Below are 22294 nucleotides of genomic sequence, written 5' to 3'. Positions count from 1 at the left end.
AGGGTACTGCACAAGCTTTCCTTGCAGTAGTGATGATTCAATGTCATTGACATACCAGGAAAAGAATTAGATTGAGTAGTAATCCCTGGGGGACTCCACAACTCAGTACAGTAGAGTTTAAAATTTGTTGCGAAATTTTGATGACTTTTGTTCTATGGCTTACAAATTAACTAATCCATAAAAGCGGCACATTTCGGATCCCGTGGGATTCAAATTTGTCAAGCCCTTACGACGTAGACAGGTGTTGCTATTCTTTTATAAATATAAATTTTGATTTGATTCTTTATGATGTATCAGCCCACTCAGTGATGGTACATCCGATTACGCACTAATGCTGATGAACTTCTTTTGTGTAGCCTCAAAAAATAACAAAAAGAAAATATAATCTAAACTAAAATTACATAAGGTTAGTTCGTTTATACGGGATTGCGATAATTATTAAAACGTTATTACCTTCCGAATATAAATAAAATTTATATGTTAGTGTCAAATATAAAATAATTTCGTATTACTTTAGAAATCTTTCTAAACACGTGTTTTAAAAATAATTACTGAATAACACAATCAAAACAATTTACTGCCACAATATAAGAAACAGAGATTTCAATATAATAGTCTACTTGAGAGTTTTACTGATTGGTTAACAATTTACTCGTATCATTTAATTTCATTGTAGCATACCGACCTAGCGTTCGTAATTTAATTTAAAATTAAATTAATTTTAATATTATGCACTGAAAAATCCAATTGGTGGGAATTAAAGGTTAGGTTTTTAAAATAAATGTCTTTTCTTTAAGTAACGGCTGTTGTTGCTCTTAGCATTTCTGTGATAATGATAAGGATGGTCAACACCGTAAGACAGTTGGAGAAACAGAGGTGTTATGAAAACATATAGCACGTAGTTTGTATAACAAAGGTATAAAGCTGATAGCATTAGGGTAGACTAGCTTAGTAGACTAAACATTGTAAGCGTTTCGAACTCGCCAAAGAACGGAAGATGATTGCAAGGGTCCGTGGTACGCCGCTTACAGAGACGACCAGGGAATTCCCCGGGCCCGACTGGCAACTGGATGTGTTCCTCGCCCAGCCGAGGTAGGTACAGGCACATCACGCCGCCGCGCAGTGACTACTGGATGGGTCGGGCCTGAGAAAATGTTTCATTGTCAAACAAAAAGTTTTATCTCGCTCACCCTTCTTGGTGTAAGGAGACGTCTCCTAAAGTAACACGCTTCCTTACGTTTTGCCAAACATGATGTCTTTCCTAATAAGCCCCGAGTCAACTACTTTATAGTCAGATACAATACCGTACGTTTTCTGTTGTACAAAACCTTGCATTAGCTTGTCCTAATGAACGCAATTAATGAGCTATCCCCAGCCCATCCCACTAGAGCCCACGCATTATTCATTGACAAGTAGATGTAAAAGCTTGTTTTCTTAAAAACTGTCTAATTCTAAATAGGTCTTGTCTTTTAAACTTATTTTATGCCATAAAAACTTTACACTTAATTCCTATCTGTATATCAAATAGTAGATTATAGTTAACCCTAGAACTGGCAATGGTGTCACTCTGTACTGGCGGCTCTATTTTAACAGCCTTGCAGACGTTTCTTATAATGTATCACATTGCATAACTGTTAGTCCAAATATAAACTATTATATGTCAATGTATTCACAACTATATGGAGAGCATTATAATAACAATATCTTATTGTTTCCATGGAAACTTATTTTTTTTTTTTTTTTACAAAATGTAAGAAAAATGTTTTTTGGAATGTTTTTTTGTAAATATTCCGTTGTGTAACTGCTTAGCAATAAGCTTTACATAAAAACCGTAAATGTATAACTTATTCGAAATTTTGTCCTGATTCCAAAAATATATAATTATTGTAACTTTTACCTCAAAACGAATGTGTTACAGGGCTTTGTATGAAAAAGCACCCATATTTACTTATTTTCAAACATGCGTACATTTCTAAATAAATATTGTTCGTGGGTAAACATAATCTCTTGACTGCATTTATACTTATGTAAGTATTACAGTTAAAACAAAAATAAAATAAAATAATAAATTTTAATCTTACCTTATTTATATACAATACATACTGAACAACTAAAACTATAACCTAAGAAAGCTAAAAAAAAACAATAATAACAACACCAAATACTATTGGATTCGTAACCTCAAACACAAAACCCGGCACTTGTTTACAGTTTCACAACAATGTGGTTGACCCGTACTACGTTCACGTCAGCTGTCCAAAAAAAAACTATGTTTTACGGTAAACAAAGAAGACAATAATCGAAGTAAGAACAGTAAATCGGTACTATAGTTATTGCACTTCCAGAATATATCAAATAAAAATCATTTATATGACCTTAATTGGCTAAAATTTCAATAACTGTACATGTCTACTTTGGCGACGAATATTCGTCGTTGCTAAATCGGACGGGCCTTTGGCGACGAAAATTCGTTTCATACCAGCTCTAGGGTTAATATTAATTAGAGGAAACGTGTGGCCAAGAAGCAACAAGCGTGGATAGAAATCCCCAACTTATTATGCAACTGTACAATATAGTTTTTAGTTTAAGTGGGCAAAGATACCACTATCTTTAGTAATCGTTAAATATCATAGCTCTACACCATCCGATCGTGTTGTACTAGGATCGAACGTTTATAACCTCCAAAACGGGCGTCAATAAATAGATAGCCTTACATAATATTGGCACAACCATTTGGGCATTCAGTGTAATTTAAAACACATGTGCCATCATGTGTATTCCTATAAGTGGCTATGTCTATAGTTGTTGATGGGGTTAGATAACCATGTTGAACCAGTTCATTCAATAGCTTCATAATTTGTATGTATTCTTATAATAAATATGTCACTGTTACGCACGCTGATAAAGAATGTCGAGCCAGTGGAATATCATGTTTCTGTGACGAGTTTTTTTTAAATATTATTTTTATTTTATTTATTATTTTTAAAATATTTAAGATTTAATTTAAAACAAAAATTTGAACTAATTTCCATCGAGCTCTTACAACTTTCAATTTGTTATCTAAATTATATTTTACTAATTAATTACATCAATTTACATTGTCCCTTCTTTATTTGAGAGAGCCGCGGAGTAATACCAAACTGTCAAATGTGGATAGTGTTGCCAGAGGTACTGTCAAAAACGGAGTTTTCAGAGGATTTCAAAAAATCGTAACTCCTTTGATTTTCGTTGCTGACGAATTTTTCTTCACTATTGTTTTCAGGAAAAATTGTAGTTTTCAGGAAACAAAATGAACATACCTTTTCCATGGTCACGTTATTGTAAATTGATACCCTTATAATATATTAATAACAATGATATTTACTCGTGTTTAAACATTCACATATTTACTTAAAAATATAATTTATAAATGTTACGTGGTTTCTTATACAAACTACTGACAAAAGTAAGATGTAAATAAATTGTAAAACTCTTAGTGGCGAGATTGGTAAATAATCGTATTATTACTAAAATATCCAACATGTGAGTCTAATAGTATAAGAATAAAAAATACATGATACCATAATTTTACCCTTTGTAGACTTTTCTCTGAACTAGGCATGTTTTTACTGATATGGTTACATCAGTTACGAAATATTTAAAAGAAGTATTGTAGTAAAAAAAAAAACTGCACAGTTCTTCAATAAATTTTAATTTGTATAATAAATTAAAAACTATTGGACAATCTTGTATTTTTTTTTATTGCAATAGTTTTTTCCAATAAGAAGAGCTCCTCCTTTAACTTAATATAAGTGTTTGATAAGAAACATTGTTATTACATTACGCGACTTTTAAAAAGTAGTCTTTGATTTTCATTCCAGTGTGATTGTTGGATACACTGTTGGCTTTGTCTGTGACAGGGTAAACCTGCTTTTGTAAAGTAGTCCTTGGTAAATTCTACATAGGTGAGAAGTCGTCGTCTGAAGTTTTGGTTGATATAGTGATATTACTACTGCAATATCACTAGAGAAATCACTGTTGCGTAAAAGACACCTGCACAACTTTTTAGAACGATACCTTATCTGCAAGATTCACCTCAACCTCTACTTTTATGGACAGTGGTGAATAATTGGATACCCCAGTCCCATTATTAGGCCTATCTACCAAATCATTCTTTACTTTAATTTTGTTGGCCACAACAACGCTATGGAGTTGTTCTCTGATTTAATGTTGGTGTCCCCCCCCCCTCTGATTTAATGTTAGCCATATTAAAACTATTTTTCGAAATCATTCTCCACCCTGTCGTTGACGAGTATTTTCCTTGTTCTTTGTATTGGAATTTACAAATTAATTTTAGAAACACGACATTTTTGAACAAAGGAATAAATTGAATACTGTATTAAGGACCAACACAATACATTTAACTGCACGTCTATTACTCCATAAAAAGTACTATAAATCATTCCTGAAACCATTATCAATATTTGTGGAAATTATAAGTGGAAGTTAATAAATGTTTGCACGCACAACACTCGCTTGATATGAGATATCAAACAAAGTCGTCGGTTGTACTGTAAGTAGTTTAAAAATTCCAACGTTTTCATTCTGACACAAGTTGCACACCTCACAGATTGAGGAAACAGGATTCAAAACTTAATCATTGACTTATCAGTCGTTATTTGAAACTCATATAATGAAGGGTTTTTAAATTTATTTTTGCGATTGTTACTAACTTGAGATTTAAATATAACCATTGTATTCAAAGGTGATTAGCCAATTTCTTTGTACGGATACAACCCAAAAGGTGAAAATATGATACATTGGCTTTCAGCACAGTGAAATGTGACTAAAACGCTTTACCGTGAGACTGGTTCGTTCTAAATGGATCTTGTCCGACTCTGTGTACCTGGGCACAACCTTATCCAGTTAGTGGGCTATTCATAGTCAGTGAGGCGTCCCCGAGGATGTACCACTGTTCCGGTTGTTGACCGACATGTCAAAATAGCAAAGGCTGTTGACATTGGGACCTCCTGAAATAAATGTCAATAACGGGTTGTTAGTTTTAAGAAATATTGTGTGCTGACTGTTTCACTGGTAATAATAATAATAATTCTTTATTGCAGTAAAACAATTAACAACATTGCATTGCAAGCGTCATTTCAACATATTGATTTAAAAAATCTATAAACTAAAACCTATCTTATCATAGGCACAGCCAATTCCACATACTAATGTATGAACCTAACAATATATTGTGTTTTGCATGTTTTGAATATCAGAAAAGGATAAATAAAATAATAATAATAACATGCTAATTTTCATCCCAGCGGCCCATCGTAACCTCATCAACGGAGTAAAATGCCTTTGACAACAAAAAGTGTCTTAATCGAGATTTGAATTGTTTGGGTTCATTTATTCGTTTGAGATCTCCAGGGAGCTTATTGATTAACTTGACACCCATTTGAGATGGCAAGTGTTCGAACATAGCCGTTCTATGCTGTTAATTTCTAAAGTTGTTCCTGCCTCTAATGGTTATGACCTTAAGGGTTATTTCAGCCACTGAAAGATAATCCAACGACAAGCATCCTCCTAATTGATGAAAGGATGAACATCAATTTCGGGATTACATTTGTTGTCATTCAGTTGTGGTTGTGTAGATAATTACTCTTCTTGGGCTCGCTGAGGACTACGCCTCCAGACCCCTAAGTGGGGCGTTGGCCAAATTCTGGAATAAGCGGAATTCGGTGATAAGTGATTCGCTTAAGTGATAATTCAATTTGGTAGACATGAAACTATGACCTGATTCGAAGTAGGAAGGGGTCAACTCACTTGCTGCTATTTGATCGCTGTTGATGGTGAATACTTGAAAGGAAGTTAATAAATGTTTGCAGTTTTTAGTTTGCTGCAGTTACATAGAAATATGTCAATGATTAGGCTATCTCTTGTATGTTTAAAAAACTGAAAACAGAAGTTACTAGCAAGCTAATCTTTGTTTCTCATACTGATTGCTTCGTGCCATAGACAGAGAAATTGTGTAAAAACAGAATTTTTTCCAACTTGTGCGAATGTCTCATGACATGCAACTAGTCTTTTAAAGAATAATACTCTGTCAACACGACGAAGTATTATAACATTTTGTAGATATGTTGTGACACAAATTGTGCCCTCCGGTAGATCTAAAATACTTGTACAATTCTTTTGCCAAGTGACCTTTGTCATTGTGGGGTTTCCACTCCATACAATTACTGCAATAATCAATTAGGTTTTCTTTGGATGGGCATTAAATTTCTCACATTAGTCACACTCCTTGTGACTAGTTGTGCAAAAGAAATATTCATCTCTTTGATAGTTCTTTTGTAAAATTCATGAGATTTTACCTTTTTACTCAGGGAAACTTTCAAGAAACTGTTCGTGCATGATTGATACCGATAAATCACTCGGTATATAGCGAGTGTTGGAGACAGGTTCCCTTCCGTAGTGTTAAACCTCAGGATTGTCAAGTTTAATATGGTTTTGAACAAGAGTCAAAGGACCCTTATTTTTGCTGGGGCTTTTACCCGTTTGTCCAGAGATACGCTGATGGTTCCTTGTGGAATTTTACTCAAAACGGTGGTTAACGTCTTGTAATTTTTGTTGTAGCGAAGAGTGGTTAAAACACTTTACAAACATTGACATTAACATCATCATAATCTTTCACAGTGTACTTGATACCGCAATTTCTTACAGCATTATTTCTTGTTGTCAATTTTTGAGCAGATACCAAATATAAATGAACGCCTCTTCTTAGGGCCAAGGTTCCAATAGCAATCTTTAATTACTGCCTCCTTTGGTGTGATCATTTAGTTGAGCAGTTAGTTCTTCTTACAAGACGTAGTGCCTAGGGGTTTTATTTCAGCTTTCTCTTTTACAGAAAATGGATTTTTTTCTTCATTTTAATGGTGGAAGCAAAACAGGAGTTTTGCTTGTTTGTAGTCTCTTGTACAAATCCATTTGCATTTTTAAAATAATCATCAAATAATCGCTTTTCTTGCTTATTTCACTCACTACATTGTTATATTGTTGGTTAAAGTCATCACTTAGTTTTGGTAATGCTTCAATTTACCAACATCTTCATGAAGGTTATTTAACACTTCATCACTGTCCATCGTATAAAGGATGACACCGCCAGAAGAGACTCCATTCTGGAGGCATCATTGAAAACTTATATTTGAAATCACTTCCAAACCCTGTGAACAAAAAAAATGTAAAATTGAAATGGTTATGCGACAAAATAATGAAAAAGTCCGTACAATTAAGTAAGCAACGTTTATTGCATTTGTGAATTCTATCTGAACATCAGAAAGTTCATTGCACATCTGTTTCTCTTCACCGTCTACATTAAGTAGGCCATTGGCCATGACATAAGCGTCATGTAGGTTCAAACCCTACAGGACTGAAGTCTCCACTGACATTTCTTAAACAAACATCCAAACTTACAGTAGACCTTCATACAAAAATTCTACACTGAAAATCAGATTTTAAATTTGATTAATCATTTAGTTATCCTTTGGTAAACACTATTAGGGCTAAGGTTTTAAGATGAGTTATTAATGATCAATTCATAAAACTTACATTCTGACGAATTAATGAATCCGAATCAAGCGATTGACTGGAATTCAAGTCATGATCGTTTGTTAGCTTACTTTCCGTGTCTTCTCTTGTTCCGAAATTTGAACGGTTCACAATAAACTCGATCCTTTCTGGAAAGTATTTTCCACATGTATTACACTTGATGACTTGAACACCGTTATGTCATAGTAGTGCAGAACTGAGAGAATAATCTCAATCTCACTTTCAGATTTTATTTATCTTACCAATAACGATTGTACATAATACTTTTTAGACGTTAAGAACTACTTAAACAATAAATAACATTCACAAAATCCTACTGTTCTAGGCCAACTAAAAATATTTAGCTAATATTCACCTGTTATTTATCAAACCACCTGTTTTGAAAAAGATCATCATCCAAAGGACACAAAGGCAGTAAGGATTGTAGCATATTACCAGTTTGATAAATACAAAAACAGTATCTTAGTGCTCAGTAAGATGGCAGTGTCTGCACTGCACTCGTTGCTCTTCTGCTTAGCACCTGATGTTTACTGTATTTTTATTTGGCAATGTTGCTACACCTAAGCAATTGCTGCCAAACAGAAACGTTATAAATTTAAAACTGTAAGAGAGACGTTTTTTTCGACTACACCATTGGATTCTCCGACCTTCAAAATATATAAAATGATATAAAACTCAAAATCGTTAATTGTACAGTTACTGTTATTTGTTTTAGCAGGCCCGAGTACATTTCTTCACGGGCACAGCACACAACTGACTGGATAAATAAAATCTGATAAGACATGATTATCATCATCTCTCATCATTTCTCCCAACAAAAAGCTTGGGACAGTTGTTGAAGATAAACTGTCTATACCAATAGAAATTAAACTAACGTTCCAACACGTGTTTAGATTAATAAAAAAAAACATGTTAATTAGTAACTGCTACTATTGCTATTTGGTTTGTTATCTAGCAAATCTAACTCTGGTCATTAATATGTAAATCGTAATCAACGTTTAAATTTCATAGAATACGCACTTTTACCAACCGAATTTTTTTTCGCACTATGGTAGGCTTACCTCTTATTTTACGGCAAGTGTTTTAAAAACAAGTGGTAGATACTTTTGAATACGACAACATAACGGCGTACTAAATGCACTAAAACGTCGTGAAAATTAGTATTTTAGGTGCCATTTCTCAACCATCTAAGATGAAGCCAAACTTTAAATACAAAAATTGTTTTTTTATATGTATATTCGTATTTGTGGCAACTTTAAATGTAAAATAAATCATATTTACAAATAATGTTTTGTGCCGCTAACATTTGACATATGGAAATTACGTAATAATTTAGTAACATTTAGACGTACAGACAATAATTCTGGTATCGTTGAGGTACAATTTTGTAAGCTTTGAAGGTAATTTTTATACGTCTTTGCTGTTATTTTTTGTTCGGATATGGCTGGTAGAGACGATGAGAAATGCAAGGAGGCGGACACCGTTTGCTCGCCCGGGAGGGTGGAAGGAGTAACCGGTTCTGTGTGAGGAGCCAATCATGCTTCAACCAAGTGTTAGGTGTTGTGCGGGAGGGGGTTGCTATAAGAACCGCCGCAGGCATTGTAACTAGTGAGACCATCTATATAGTGTTGGGATTGGCATTTGTGTCGTCGTTGCAAGAGAGGTGGAAAAGGGTTTGTTTTTTTTGCGTCATTCAATTTCGGTTTCGCGCGAGATGTACTCCATGAAGGCACAGAGGAAGAAGCAACTGCTAAGAATAGTTCCTCGCCAAAAACGTAAGTTTAGACTACACAATTTAAACACACTTCAGCGGATAAGAAATTTCAAATTATTATCCTTTTATTTTACAATGATTAGCTATTATATAACTCCGGAATTTTACATTAACTCAAGTCTAAGATCTATGACTTATACAGTTCGAATTTTATTATTCATTTGCAATTTTACTTTACTACGTCTAAATATTGCACACATCTTCGAGAATACTTAAAACGTATTTAAACTTATGTTAGATATTAATTATTACCATTTAACAACTTGACTGTTTAAAATATTGCACACATCTTCGAGAATACTTAAAACGTATATAAACTTATGTTAGATATTAATTATTACCAAAACAACTTAACTGTCTAAAATATTGCACACATCTTCGAGAATACTTAAAACGTATTTAAACTTATGTTAGATATTAATTATTACCAAAACAACTTAACTGTCTAAAATATTGCACACATCTTCGAGAATACTTAAAACGTATTTAAACTTATGTTAGATATTAATTATTACCAAAACAACTTGACTGTCTAAAATATTGCACACATCTTCGAGAATACTTAAAACGTATTTAAACTTATGTAGGATATTCTTTAAAGAATGTTACTGAAGTTTTAGATATAATGTCCCTTTAGACACCTAAGACACTTTTTGAGAACAGTTTAATTTGTGGTTGAAACAATTTTAACATAATATACAAATCAAATTTCAAGAATTAATTATTTTTTTTATTACATTGGATTCTATTCTATTTGGATATTGTATTTTGTATTGACTGAATGTTGTTGGAAATAATCTTAAAATTTGTTTATTTGCCGTTTTTAACATACCGTATTTGAATTCTAAAATATATACTTCCAAGAGTTTAAAGAAAATTAAACAGAAGCTCTATTTTATTAATTTTTCTAGTCTATATCCAAACAAAATTTCCCAATACCAGTAATCTAGGTTAAAATGTTCTAGTAGGGAGTCATTAAAAATTAAGAAAAAAAATTTTTCTAACTAGGGTTTCTCCAAATATCCTGTTTTGAGTTTTTTTTGTACCATTGAAGGATAGCAACCAAATGTTACCCAAGTTCCTTGAAACCGATTTTTGATGTTCCCACTGACCATTAATTGTGTGTTGTTTTCCTTCCATACATTTTCAGCAAAGGTTATGTCCTAAATTGATTTTAGGATAAATAATTTTTATGGTCTGTTTAAATTTTAGTTGTAGCTCCTATCATTTCAAAAATACTAAAACATTTTGGAGGGATATTTAGTAAAAACTTTTTAAATTGAAAGTTTCATTTAAAATTGAGGATAATGTTTACATTAGCCAGTTAGTTGTAATGGCCTAAACTACTTTTATCAATTTCTTAAAATAGTATGTGTTAATCTCCTCAACAAAATTGAAAAGGAAAGGCTGGTATATTGGGTTTCGGGCGCCTCTGATAATAATCTAAAACCATCTTTATGATATTTCTGATGGCTTAAACTGTCAATAGCACAGCATATTTACTGCAAAACTAATAAAAAGTACAGATTTAAAAAAATATTAAACTGAATTTAGCTTAATACCCACTTAATGTCAATGAACTACGGGAGTGAGTGGAAATGTAAAACCAGACTTACATTTAGTCTTGAATTAGAACCATAAATTTTAATGTGAAAAGTAATTAAAAGTTCCAGGAAGTAGAAAATAAAAATTAAAGAGGGGCTAATAAAAAATATCTTTTAGTGTTGGATGTAGCTGCCTTTTACTACTGGAGATGAACGTACGAGGAAACCACTCTCGAGATGACCAAATAACCCCTGAGGGTCTGATCACACATTTTTAAGACAGTAAACTTAGTAAAGAGGAATTGTTAAGTATCCTAAATTCTCATTTTTTCCACACAATAAATTAATTTTTCTTGTTTTTTTTTGTGTGGACTATCTGTCACCCCGTATTTATACCTAAATGACAGAATGATACTTTCCACTAGTTTTCACCTTAAGATTAAGGGTACTAATTACAACTTACACTCTCTGAAATGTTGTAAAAATGTTGTATAAAGGTTGGTAATGGCCAACCCCAATAAATACAGAAAAACTGTTCTCAATCTTTGTGAAAATATGCGATATTTAAACATTATTCATGTACCAATTGCTCATGTGACATGGTGTACGGTTTCAGTGGAAACGATTGACGAGGTCAGGCGGCCAAGTGTCAGTCGGATGAAAATGTACCAGGAGCGGGTGGATACCATGTGCCAGTGGTTCGACCAGTGGGATATCAGCGGTCAAATGGTTGCTCTGTTCAAGATGGTAACCAGAGTGAAGCCCACCCAAGCTCGCTTTCTCTCTATTGCGCTGGAGAATTGTCTGACTGAGTGTGCTGAGGTCGCCCTGCGAGAGCAAGAGGCCAACAACCCTGGTGAGTACTATGGTCTAAACTTCCTCTCTATTGAGCTGGAGAACTATCTGACCCAAGAGTGCTGAGAGTGCCCTGCGGGATCAAGAGGTCAACAACCCGTGAATTTCTTCTCCCTTGAAGGCATTAAAAATTGTTGTTTGATTATAAAAGTAAGCTAAGTAAATTAGTATTTTAAATTTAGAAATGTATTTATTTTTACTTGATTTTGTTTGTTTGTAGGAAATGGCAAAAAATATAGGTGTTAATTATTTATTTTGGCTAGAGTATCAAAAATTGTATGTATATTTTTGATGTATTTTTATATGTTTTACTTATTTATACTTTATACACACTTTATATTGGAGAATAAAAAGTTTATAGTATTTAACAAGTTTAACACAACATACAAATTTTAGCTGCTATGAATCAGTATTAATTTTTGTTATGGAACATTAAAGGGATGTCATGTATTTTAGCTACAGATGTCTCTCATATCACATATTATATAATAACATTTACATGAACAATGTATTTTTATTCACTTAAGAAGAGCATGTATGATTCACTATGAACATGTAAACTAAAAATAGTATTGTGTTTTTAGGATACATCAGCAATTTGCTGAATGAACCTAAGGAGAGAGCTATGGATGAATTGCTGCTACATTTGCCCCTGTTGAGACCAGGCAAGTTTTTAATCACTGTATGCATTATAGGTACAATAGGAGAGAAAAGCCAATCCATATGACATTAAACTTTTTGCATAATTATATTCAGCATTTTTACCATTGTTCTGCTTATACTTTTATTATAAATACATCTGAATTTTCAGTTAAATATTAGCTTCATGAAAAAGATAAACAACATAAAGGAAGGTGTGGTCTTTAATGATTTTGAGTAGTATTAGTATTTTAAGTTATAAGTGGTAGGTGTTGAATGAAGTAAACACATACATGTTTTTTAAGCGTATTTATTCCATTGTGATATTCCATATATACACACAGGGTGTTTCGCGAGAAGTTGGCACAACTTCAGTAAGTGATAGACAAAAAAATAGCAAGCAAAAATGTTCATATGTATTTATGTCTTATCTCCCCTATTTTAGTGTTTGTCTGCTCATATGAGTTTTTATTTTAAAAATCATAACACAGAACCTGTTGGAGCAAACAACTGCCAAGTTTCATGTTAATCGTTCCAATGGATTCTGAGATACAATTTTTAAAATAAATAAAAAACATGGACAGACACACACTAAAGGAAGGGAGATGGATATAAATGCGTATGTTTATATTAACTTGTTTTTGTGTCTACTATCACATCCTGAAGTTCTGCCAACCTCTCGTGAAACACCCTGTATATATTTCATGTTTCAATGTCTGTGAACAGTTAATTGATTTTATAAATTTAGAAATACCAGTGTACAGCTGCATATTTCATTTTCAACATTTGTGAAAGTAATAGGACAAATAATATCTTCTAAAATTTGGAATATGGTTATATCAAATGTTCACTGCAGCTGTCAATTTTTCTTTACTTGTATATACCTAACATAGAATCTGATGGTCAGTGTTTTCTAATGTTGTTGTTTGGCATTCAGGAAACAAGGAGGCCAAACACATGTACCTAGGGGTGTTACCTGTGGTGCTCAACCATGCCCTGGACAATAACTTGTACCTGGAGAAAGCTACACAGCTGTTGGTGTATATTCTCATCCACCCTGCTCTCAAGGAGGATCGTTGGTGAGTTGTACAGTTTGTGTGTAATCACTGTAATTAGATAATATTCTTGTTCATTTTATAACAAATATTTAAAAAATCACAATGCAGTTACATAGCCAATGATCTATGTTCACAAATTCCTGTGTTTATATTATATTATAATTTATTAATGTAACATTGGAAATTACTATAAATATTTATTTTGAAGGCCTAAAGTTTTATTACAGGAAAAATCCAACTATAAAGATAGCAAAGAATGTCAAATCTTCTATTGGTTCCTAAATGTATTATTTTTTAATGACTACATAATAATGTGTTCTTTGAAATAAAAATATGATGGTCGTAATCAATTTGGAGAGCTCACTTAGCTCTTATGCTTTGTAAAAAATATAATTTGATTCAATGTAATGGTTTTGGATAAAATTGTATATTTAACTTTCCTACTTAAACTAATGTGGTTATGACTTTCCAAAATCCTACCCATGTGGTCTGATGGACCATTGTTTGATTTGTAAATTATACAGAGGACAAGCAAGGAATATCATAAAAACCTTAATTCTTTATTAATTTTGTTGTTGAGTCTTGAGTTGTTCAGTAAGGGAACCTTGGTCCATTGTGTCACACTCATCTGAAATTGAAAGAAGTAACAGCGTAATCGTGAAATCAGATAAAGCACGCATTCCATAACCATAAAGATTGATAAGAGCAGTCCGTTATAATGACAGGCCATATATATCATGCTGGTTGCCTGGTTATCTGAAGTAATGTTCTCACATCATTTGTTCTTTGTAGCACGTTCGATGTGTGGCGCAAGTCTTTGGAGGATAGGATCATGAATATCGGAGTTAATCCTGGTAAGTACTCTTTACCTTTCTGTTTTCTAAATATTAAAAAAATGTCATTGTAGTCACTAATGTAGTAAATATTCTTTTTCTATTTTACAAATTTTAATCCCAAATTATTCTATAGCAGTGACCAATACAGAGGCGACTGACTCTGCCCAAGGGAAAATCAGACGCAGCAACAGCCTGACTCCCCCATTTGCAGTCACTCCTAGCAACGAGTTATGGACCTCTCAGGTAAGTCTTTGAACAATAGTAGTCTATTGAGTATCTTATTGCTTTTGAGTATTCAGTTACCACAAATTATTTCACAGAGAATATTGTATTGTAATTTGTTACGATCTGACATTGTGTGCATGCGTGTACAGGATGATCTGTCTGTGGTGAGGAGGTCGTCAGGACGCCGGTTCTCCCTGTCACTGTCTGAAGGACCTCCCCTCTCCCCACAGTCCTCCCAGGCATCGTCTGGCAGTGGTTCAGAGACCCACTTGGACGATCTGCGACCAGGGTTTGAAGCAGTCGGCATGAAAGGTGGGTACCAGTTTTGTACTCTTGCTTTACAATGAATAGGACATTCTCTTTTCCCAGTTAAACCTTTATTAAATAGTTCATCACAGTTTGATATATTGCAGAACTGTCTAGCCATGTATCTTTATTCCCATATAGTTGCATTATAAACTTAAGAAATAATATCATACTGAAATTGGAAAACAACTATTTTATTAAAATATCCCTGTCGTTTACTTCCTTGAACTTGCAATCTGCAATAACTTTGCCTTGTTTGTTTACAAAGTATAATTATTATGGTGGCTCAGAATGTTGCTAAAAATAAATAACATTCACATTGAAGAAATGTGATCTAAGCAAAGAGCAATTTTTGTGCAATTGTGTTCTTCTTGTGATAAGTAGAAACAGTAAGGAACAAAAAACCAGCAAGACAAAATACTTATTTGAATTGTTTAGATTGTCCTTATAATGTACGACTGTAATTGTTCAGATGTGCGTCCATGGCTCAAAACGCTTAGGCTTCACAAGTACTCCCGACTGTTCTCTCAGTTGACCTACGCGCAGATGTTGAGTTTGACTGAGGAGACGTTTGAAGCGACTGTAGAGTCTGTAGAAGCTGGACCTGTCACTCTGGGGGCACAGCGCAAGATACTTCTTTCTATTGCCAAGCTGCGGGACCGTTATGCCAACTTATGTCATCTTGAACAGGTAATCTAGGCCCTTCTAGTGTTGTGTCTGGTTATTATATGTATTGTATTCCCATAATATTTTGCATTATATGAAATTTACCACAAAATTTTAAATAATTTAGGTTCTTTATTTGTTTTATGCAATAAATATGAAATAGTATGATGATAAACATACTTTTCTGCATGTTCTATAATATTCAATTCAAAACATACATGTGTATATTCACGTAGCATATACACATATATACAAGAATAGTGTCAGGATTTAATTCATGTTCTTACTAAACTAGAAAAAAAAAGAATACCCAACATAAAATACGAGATATATCAACAGGAAATAGAAAAAGTTTAAAATACAATTATTACAGTTGTTAAAGGTTACAATTAAAGCAGTTAAAATTTAAACAGGTAGAACTAAAACAGCTTTTGGCATAAAACAATTAATTATGGAGTACTCCACCTCCAGAATCATCTCAGAAATTCATTAAAGGAATATATAGTCATGTTGAGAAACTTTTTAAATTTAATTATATATATATATATATATATATATATATATGCGCTTTTTATCTTGTTCAGCCTGAAGTAAAATTTAGTGTCAAACGCAAGCGCTTCAAAAATAATTTGAAAATTTGGTGAGCTTTAATTTTGGATACAGGTCTGTACAAATATTAATGTTTTATACAGGAAATCACAGAGGGTAGTGGAAAAAACTTGCTGTCAGCCATGGATGATGTGAAGACTATACTGTTGACACCCCTCAAACCCCATGAAGACACCGACCAGCCTCCTGTTGATGACCTGCCTTCGCAGATCACTAGAGTTCTCTATAAAGGTATCAATTTTGTTGATGTAACATAACTCTTTGTAGAGTAAAAGTTATTTTTCCTTTCTCTGTTCTTGCTTTGTGTTTACTGGTAAAAAAATGAAAGTAACTAAGTAATTTTCTAAATGTGAATGCTCCAATTTGATGTTACAGTCTGCACTCTGCTGCTTGTTTGTGGAGTCATGGATGATGAAGCCCTCACCACATTTGTGAACCTGTTGGACACTGCACTCTACCTGGATGCCTTCACAACTCAACAGAAGAATAAGATAAGGTCATGGAAGTTGCAGATCTCACAGCACATCTCTCAGATCAGGCAAGTTTCCTTTGACTGGAATTTAGGTATTAGAATTTCTGTGAAATATTCAAATAATTGTTTAGTCCTAACTGTGCTCTTCAAATAATTTTTGCAAAAAATTTTAAAACCATTTTTCATCAATTAACCCTTTTACTGGTGAGTTTTTCACTGTTGGATTTTTTTCATAAAAATCTCAGCTAAAATTTGTCTGATTGATAGTCTTTCTCTTATCATTTTGCACATCATCAATAACTACACAAACACTTGCACTAACTTCTCTCATGCATTTACACAATCAGTAATTACACAAACAACCACGTTTATTTACTCACGGTAAACACAACTAAAAGTATACCATTAGGTCAACTGGCTACTAGGCTACAACAAAACTATATCAGATATAACAACAGACTTGTACACAAACAGAAATAGAATCAGCTGATTCTTCTGCTAGATCGCATACGTATTCAGGTAAGAGATTATTCATCATGAAACGTTGTTGTGAAAACTGTTAAGCACCATAGCGATGCCTGCATGGCTATCAGGATTACCACAGGTGGCATGTAGTGCGCTCCCAGCTCCCAAATACGTTACGGGAATTACTAATCAAAGGGTTATGCAACTTTGAAATGTTACCTTCTTTAATGCATAAAACATTGCCAGTTGTTGTATTTGTTGGAATTATTTAAAGAAAATATATGGAAAGACAAATAATACTGTGTGATAAATATAGAAGGTTCTATTACTATAGAGAAAAGGTTTGCTTTTTAGGAAAGTCAATCTGAGCAATAATGTTTTGTTGTGTTGCAGGCAGCAGCAACAACAGTATGGGTACTTGTCTGTGCCACCTGCCAGATTTCCTCAGCCTGTGAGCCGCCCGTTATCTGCCCACCCCTTGCGTCACAGTCCCCTGCGCTCACATCCCCACCACCACACTCAGAGCTTCCTGGCCAAGCGTCCCAGCCTACAGGACAGCCCGTCTGAGGTCAGTTTCTGGCCTGCTGACTGTCAAGTAAGATGAATTCACTAGTTTGAAACAACCGGTCACCATTTGTTGCATTTATTTCTAAGAAAATTGTAAATGAATTGATTTTTATCAATTAGTAATTTTTTGGTCTTATGCTTATGGGTTGGTGGTGTAACTGGTTTACACAAAATTAGGTTTGGTTTAAAACTTTCTTAAACTTGGTTGGACTAGATAGATGAAATGTCTATAATTAAAATGAAACTTGCTAAAATTCTGTAAATTTGGTTCTCAAAATTAGTAATTTCTATTAAGATGATCACTGCGTTTTTTAATTTGATAATCTTTGTCGTATTGTGATGTGAGTCACCAGTGACTCATAAAGATGCATTATATCTGCGGTATGACTCATGAAGACAGTGGAATTTGGCAAGTTCTAGTTAATTTAGGTCATTGCTAAAGTGCTCTAGATGAAATTGGCAGAACTACTAGATTTTGTTCCATTCCCATATTAGACTCATTTCAATTAGACTAATTAATTAATTAATTTATTAACCTCTAAAACATTATAAATGTTAAAGAACTACCCTGTACCTTGGGGGCTAGTGCAATAACATGTAGCAGACAATTAGCTGTAATCTGCACGAACAAGGGAACAAAATGTGCACGTCTGAATCGTGGGAATATACTTCTCTTCACTTCAATCCCCAATTAATTCGGAAAAAAACTGTTTAAAATATACGTTCTGCAAATAGAGTAGGTTTGGTGAAATCAAACATTCGCTAAAAAGTATGGAAGAGAATGTCTTGTGACATTTAATATGTAGTACTGAGCCACTAACTAAACAAAGAGTTGACGAATGACATGTTCATTACTGTAGGTTACAGTAAAGTGCAATCTCTGTTTCTTGTACTTAGAGGAAAAACAAATTTTGTATCATTCCTTGAATACCAGATTTTTATCCATGCTTCTTCACTGTGTTTATTTCTAAAACAATCCAACATTATTTATTGCTAATGTTTTTAACAATAATTAACAACGAAAACTCCATAAACATAAACTTAAAACAGATTAACTCACAAATAATATTTATTGCACAACATGAACTTTCACCCTTTTAATATTTTTGTAGATATTTCTTAAAATGCAGTAACAGTCAAACAATACTACAGTCAAGTTCTTGCAAATCAAGTAGATATTGCTAAGTTTTCTAGTTTATTATTGTTCAGTGTGGATATATATATATTTTGGATATATATATATAAAATGTATATACATACATACAGGGTGAGTCAGAAATATGGTAAAATATTTTAAGACGTGATTCTAGAGCTAAAAATAAGAAAAAATGTTATGTAAATATAGGTCCGAAAACGCTTTAGTGAGTAATGGCTGGCAAAAGATTTTGCTTTGTTGTCAGTTCACCTGGTGAAATTAAGCGATTCTGAAATGTTTTGTTCTTACTTTTTAACTCAAATAAGGTGAATTTATAAGGTAAATCACCTGAAAAATCAAATAAACCCACTCTAGAGGTTGTAGTGTGAACAGTTTTGAGAAAAAGTATAAAATTTGCCAAAAATCTATAACAAAAATACCGTCTTAAATGTTTGATGTCCAATAACATTGTTAAATGACCAATAAACAAACTGTTTTTCCTAATATAGATTGTAGAGAATTTAATTCTGAAAACAACCATAATAAGCAAAGTTAACTAAATGTGTAAAAAAGTTATGAAATTGACTCCACGTATTATTAACTAACTATGATATTATATGTTAACAAAATAAGCACCAATAATAGACTATTTTCAATTTCTCCTCACTGATGTGATTTGGTTCATTAATTTTTCAGTTGTCTCATTTTTCATGAAGTTAAGATGACTACAACTTAGTTTTTTTATGTGATTTGGTTTCATATAGTAATTTTGATAATGTGTTTTAGTATGGAAGTGCTGAGGAGCCAGGCCACAGCTATGTCCAGCGCACACACTCTGCTCCCCCCAATCCCCCGCCAGAGGCCCCATCTGACACTGACCCAGAGCTCAACTCCCGACTCGAGCGCCTTTGTCTTCGCATGACTGAGCAGAGTCTGGAACTTTAGTCTGGACGTTTCTCTTGTAACTATTTTTGTACCTTTTCTAGATTTAATGTCAATTTGTCATCGCTTTGGGAAAACTTCAATTCAAAAGCGTACAATCTTTCACTGTATGTTATATTGTACTGTGATGCAAAATAATTGTCTTTATTATATTCTTTTATAATTTAACCGTCTCAATTTCTAACTAATTTTACTGCATGTTTTATTTTTCATAATTCTTTTGCACTCCACCAGCGTACACCAGCTTGTGTACTTTTCACTATTAATTTTGATCTCTTAGAAGTTTTCATCTCATTTGTAATAGCTTTAAGGTTATTCAAGTCTGGTATTATTGTATCGAGGCTAAAAAACTACTCAAACTAGATTATGTGGGTTGTAAATATTTGTAATGTGTAAGTGTAAGGTTCTCTTGGATGTTGCCTAGTTTGAGTGGGAAGTGTTAAACGTTGTTGTTGTCAGTGGATCCGTGTTCTGTAATTGTTTCAAAAGTTCAGTTAAAACTCGAAGGCATTGCTTCTATATCACTGTTGGAAATAAACATGAAACACATGTTTATCTGAAATTTAGAACAAAGGTTATTTCGTTATTGTGCTATTGGGTGTTTAAATTTGTGTTACAATATTATTGAAATATTAATAATTGAATTTGAATTATACATGTCATATTTCCGAAATATATGTTCTTGCTGACAATGTGTTGCTGCACTTTCTTCGTCAATACTAGTGTTTTGATACCTGACCAGTGGTATGAATTATGCCTTACCATGTGAATAGTATAATAGGCTGCTATTGGGCTATCTGATTCTGTTGACTCAATGGCCTAATGAAGACTGAATGAATAATAGTCAGCTATATTTAGGGGTAGATATTAGTTTCATCTTGATGTAGGTTTCCTTTATGAAAAAGTGTCTTGACTTTTACTATGTTTTCGTTGTATTTTAATATAGTTTGTAATTTTAGGATGCACGGTTTATGTGCTGACTAGTTGATTAGCTTTCTGTTGTAATCAGAAATTTTTATTGTTTTTGATAATTTTATGTTTAGGTTATTGTGATTGATTAGTTTTAATTTTACAGAGTTATGTGATCTGTAATTGGTATTATTTATTGTCGTTAGTGGAATTCTGCAATCACTGAGCCAGTGCTAGTCTCTGTATTAGCTTTATTTCATTATGTGATGCTTATAGAAATTGTTATTTTATTATTGAATTTGGGTTTGTGCATTTACGAAAGTTGTGCAATACGGGATGGTTGTGTACTGTGATTGATGTGTTGTAAATACTTAAATTTAATATATTAAGATGCGTGTTGCTTAGGATTAAGTTTTTTACTATTATTTTTATTGTAAAATAATATTGTTTTGCTTAATTTGTTTGTTATTAAAAGAAAGTGAGAGGTACAACCAGTTACAAGATGTGTTGCCTGTACTGTACATCCTGTTGTGCACATAATGTATTATATGTTTCTACCAGGTCATAATTCTGTTGTATTTAATATTGTTGTATTAATTTAAACAAACAATGTTTATACCTGTTATATTGTAATAAATTTGGCTATCAAAATCTACTTTGAATTTTTCTTGTACACATTCATTCATTTGTGACAATTTTAAGCCAGTGTTATTTTACTGAGATGGCAATAAATGTTCATTTTGTTGATGTACTATTTGACACTAAAACTCCCTTGTTATTAAAAAAATTTTGAGATGTAAAAAAGAGGCTTACGTTGATATATAGCTGGGATACAAACAAGATATCTTGGATTTGTATAAATATTGTTATCTATGAGTGGAGAAGTTTCAATCTAAAGTTAATTTTTACATTTTTATTTTTATTTGTAAATTGTTTAATGACACTTAAATACAGTACAAATTGAAAGAATTTCTTAATTACCTCAAAATGAAAAGATTTTTCTGGTTTTGAGACAATTTTAAGTTTATGATTCTAACAAAATGTATATTAATTTTGTATAAATTTGTCAACAGTTGCAATTTTATTCATTCTAATTATTTTATTATTTTAAAAGATGAACACTCCTGTCACACATAAATAATTGGATAATGACATGTGCAGTGGGGATTCCCTCACTTCCAGTTTTGTGTGTGTGTGCTATTAAATAAACTTTTTATTGAGTAGTAAAATAAATCTCCATGTTATTATACTATGGTTTATACAATAACTATATGAATGTAGTAATTATAGCAAGTAAATCCAATCTTTAATATTTGTCAATGTCGGAATCCTCTTATCCACGTTCGTTCTCCAATTCTAGAATTAAATTTTTGATAGGAGTTCCTTCGCTTTCTAACTTAAACACAGAAAACCATGGAAACTGGTAATACAACATAAAAGTCCACAAACAAAAACATTACACTCTATAAAACCTACACACCTGTTACGTGGGAAGGGTAGAGGAAAGATTTCTTAGAGATGCACCTTCAATTATCAATTTATTCTGATAGTATGAAAAAGTAGGAAACCCCAACTTTGCCTGTCTCAGAGTGCTTCACAAGACTTTAAAGATGAGCAAACTTGTTCCCTCTTGACAATCAGCTGTAATGTCAAAATGTTTACAATCCTCTTTTCTAGATAAAGGGGAATTTTTTTCTTTTGT

At 32.9% G+C, this 22294-nt stretch overlaps 1 protein-coding gene across 2 annotated transcripts in view; it reads left to right on the top strand.

Moving 5' to 3' along the window:
• Positions 1 to 21247, top strand: part of LOC124357736 (protein Smaug homolog 1) — an 83550-nt gene extending 62303 nt beyond the window's left edge. The window contains exons 2-12 of one of the 2 annotated variants that reach the window (XM_046809753.1): positions 11525 to 11764; positions 12348 to 12428; positions 13340 to 13481; positions 14253 to 14314; positions 14430 to 14539; positions 14671 to 14833; positions 15300 to 15517; positions 16186 to 16333; positions 16478 to 16640; positions 17433 to 17607; positions 19528 to 21247. In XM_046809753.1, the coding sequence (XP_046665709.1) occupies positions 11566 to 11764; positions 12348 to 12428; positions 13340 to 13481; positions 14253 to 14314; positions 14430 to 14539; positions 14671 to 14833; positions 15300 to 15517; positions 16186 to 16333; positions 16478 to 16640; positions 17433 to 17607; positions 19528 to 19686 (1620 nt within the window). In that variant the 5' untranslated portion in view covers positions 11525 to 11565 and the 3' untranslated portion in view covers positions 19687 to 21247. Of the gene's footprint in view, positions 1 to 11524; positions 11765 to 12347; positions 12429 to 13339; positions 13482 to 14252; positions 14315 to 14429; positions 14540 to 14670; positions 14834 to 15299; positions 15518 to 16185; positions 16334 to 16477; positions 16641 to 17432; positions 17635 to 19527 lie in introns of both variants that reach the window. The other variant, XM_046809752.1, reaches the window with a different exon arrangement.
• The last annotated feature ends 1047 nt before the right edge of the window (positions 21248 to 22294 follow it).

This window comes from Homalodisca vitripennis, chromosome 3 (genome assembly GCF_021130785.1).
Source record: "Homalodisca vitripennis isolate AUS2020 chromosome 3, UT_GWSS_2.1, whole genome shotgun sequence".
Taxonomy (NCBI): Eukaryota; Metazoa; Arthropoda; class Insecta; order Hemiptera; family Cicadellidae; genus Homalodisca; species Homalodisca vitripennis.
This window is presented reverse-complemented; position numbering and strand designations above follow the sequence as displayed.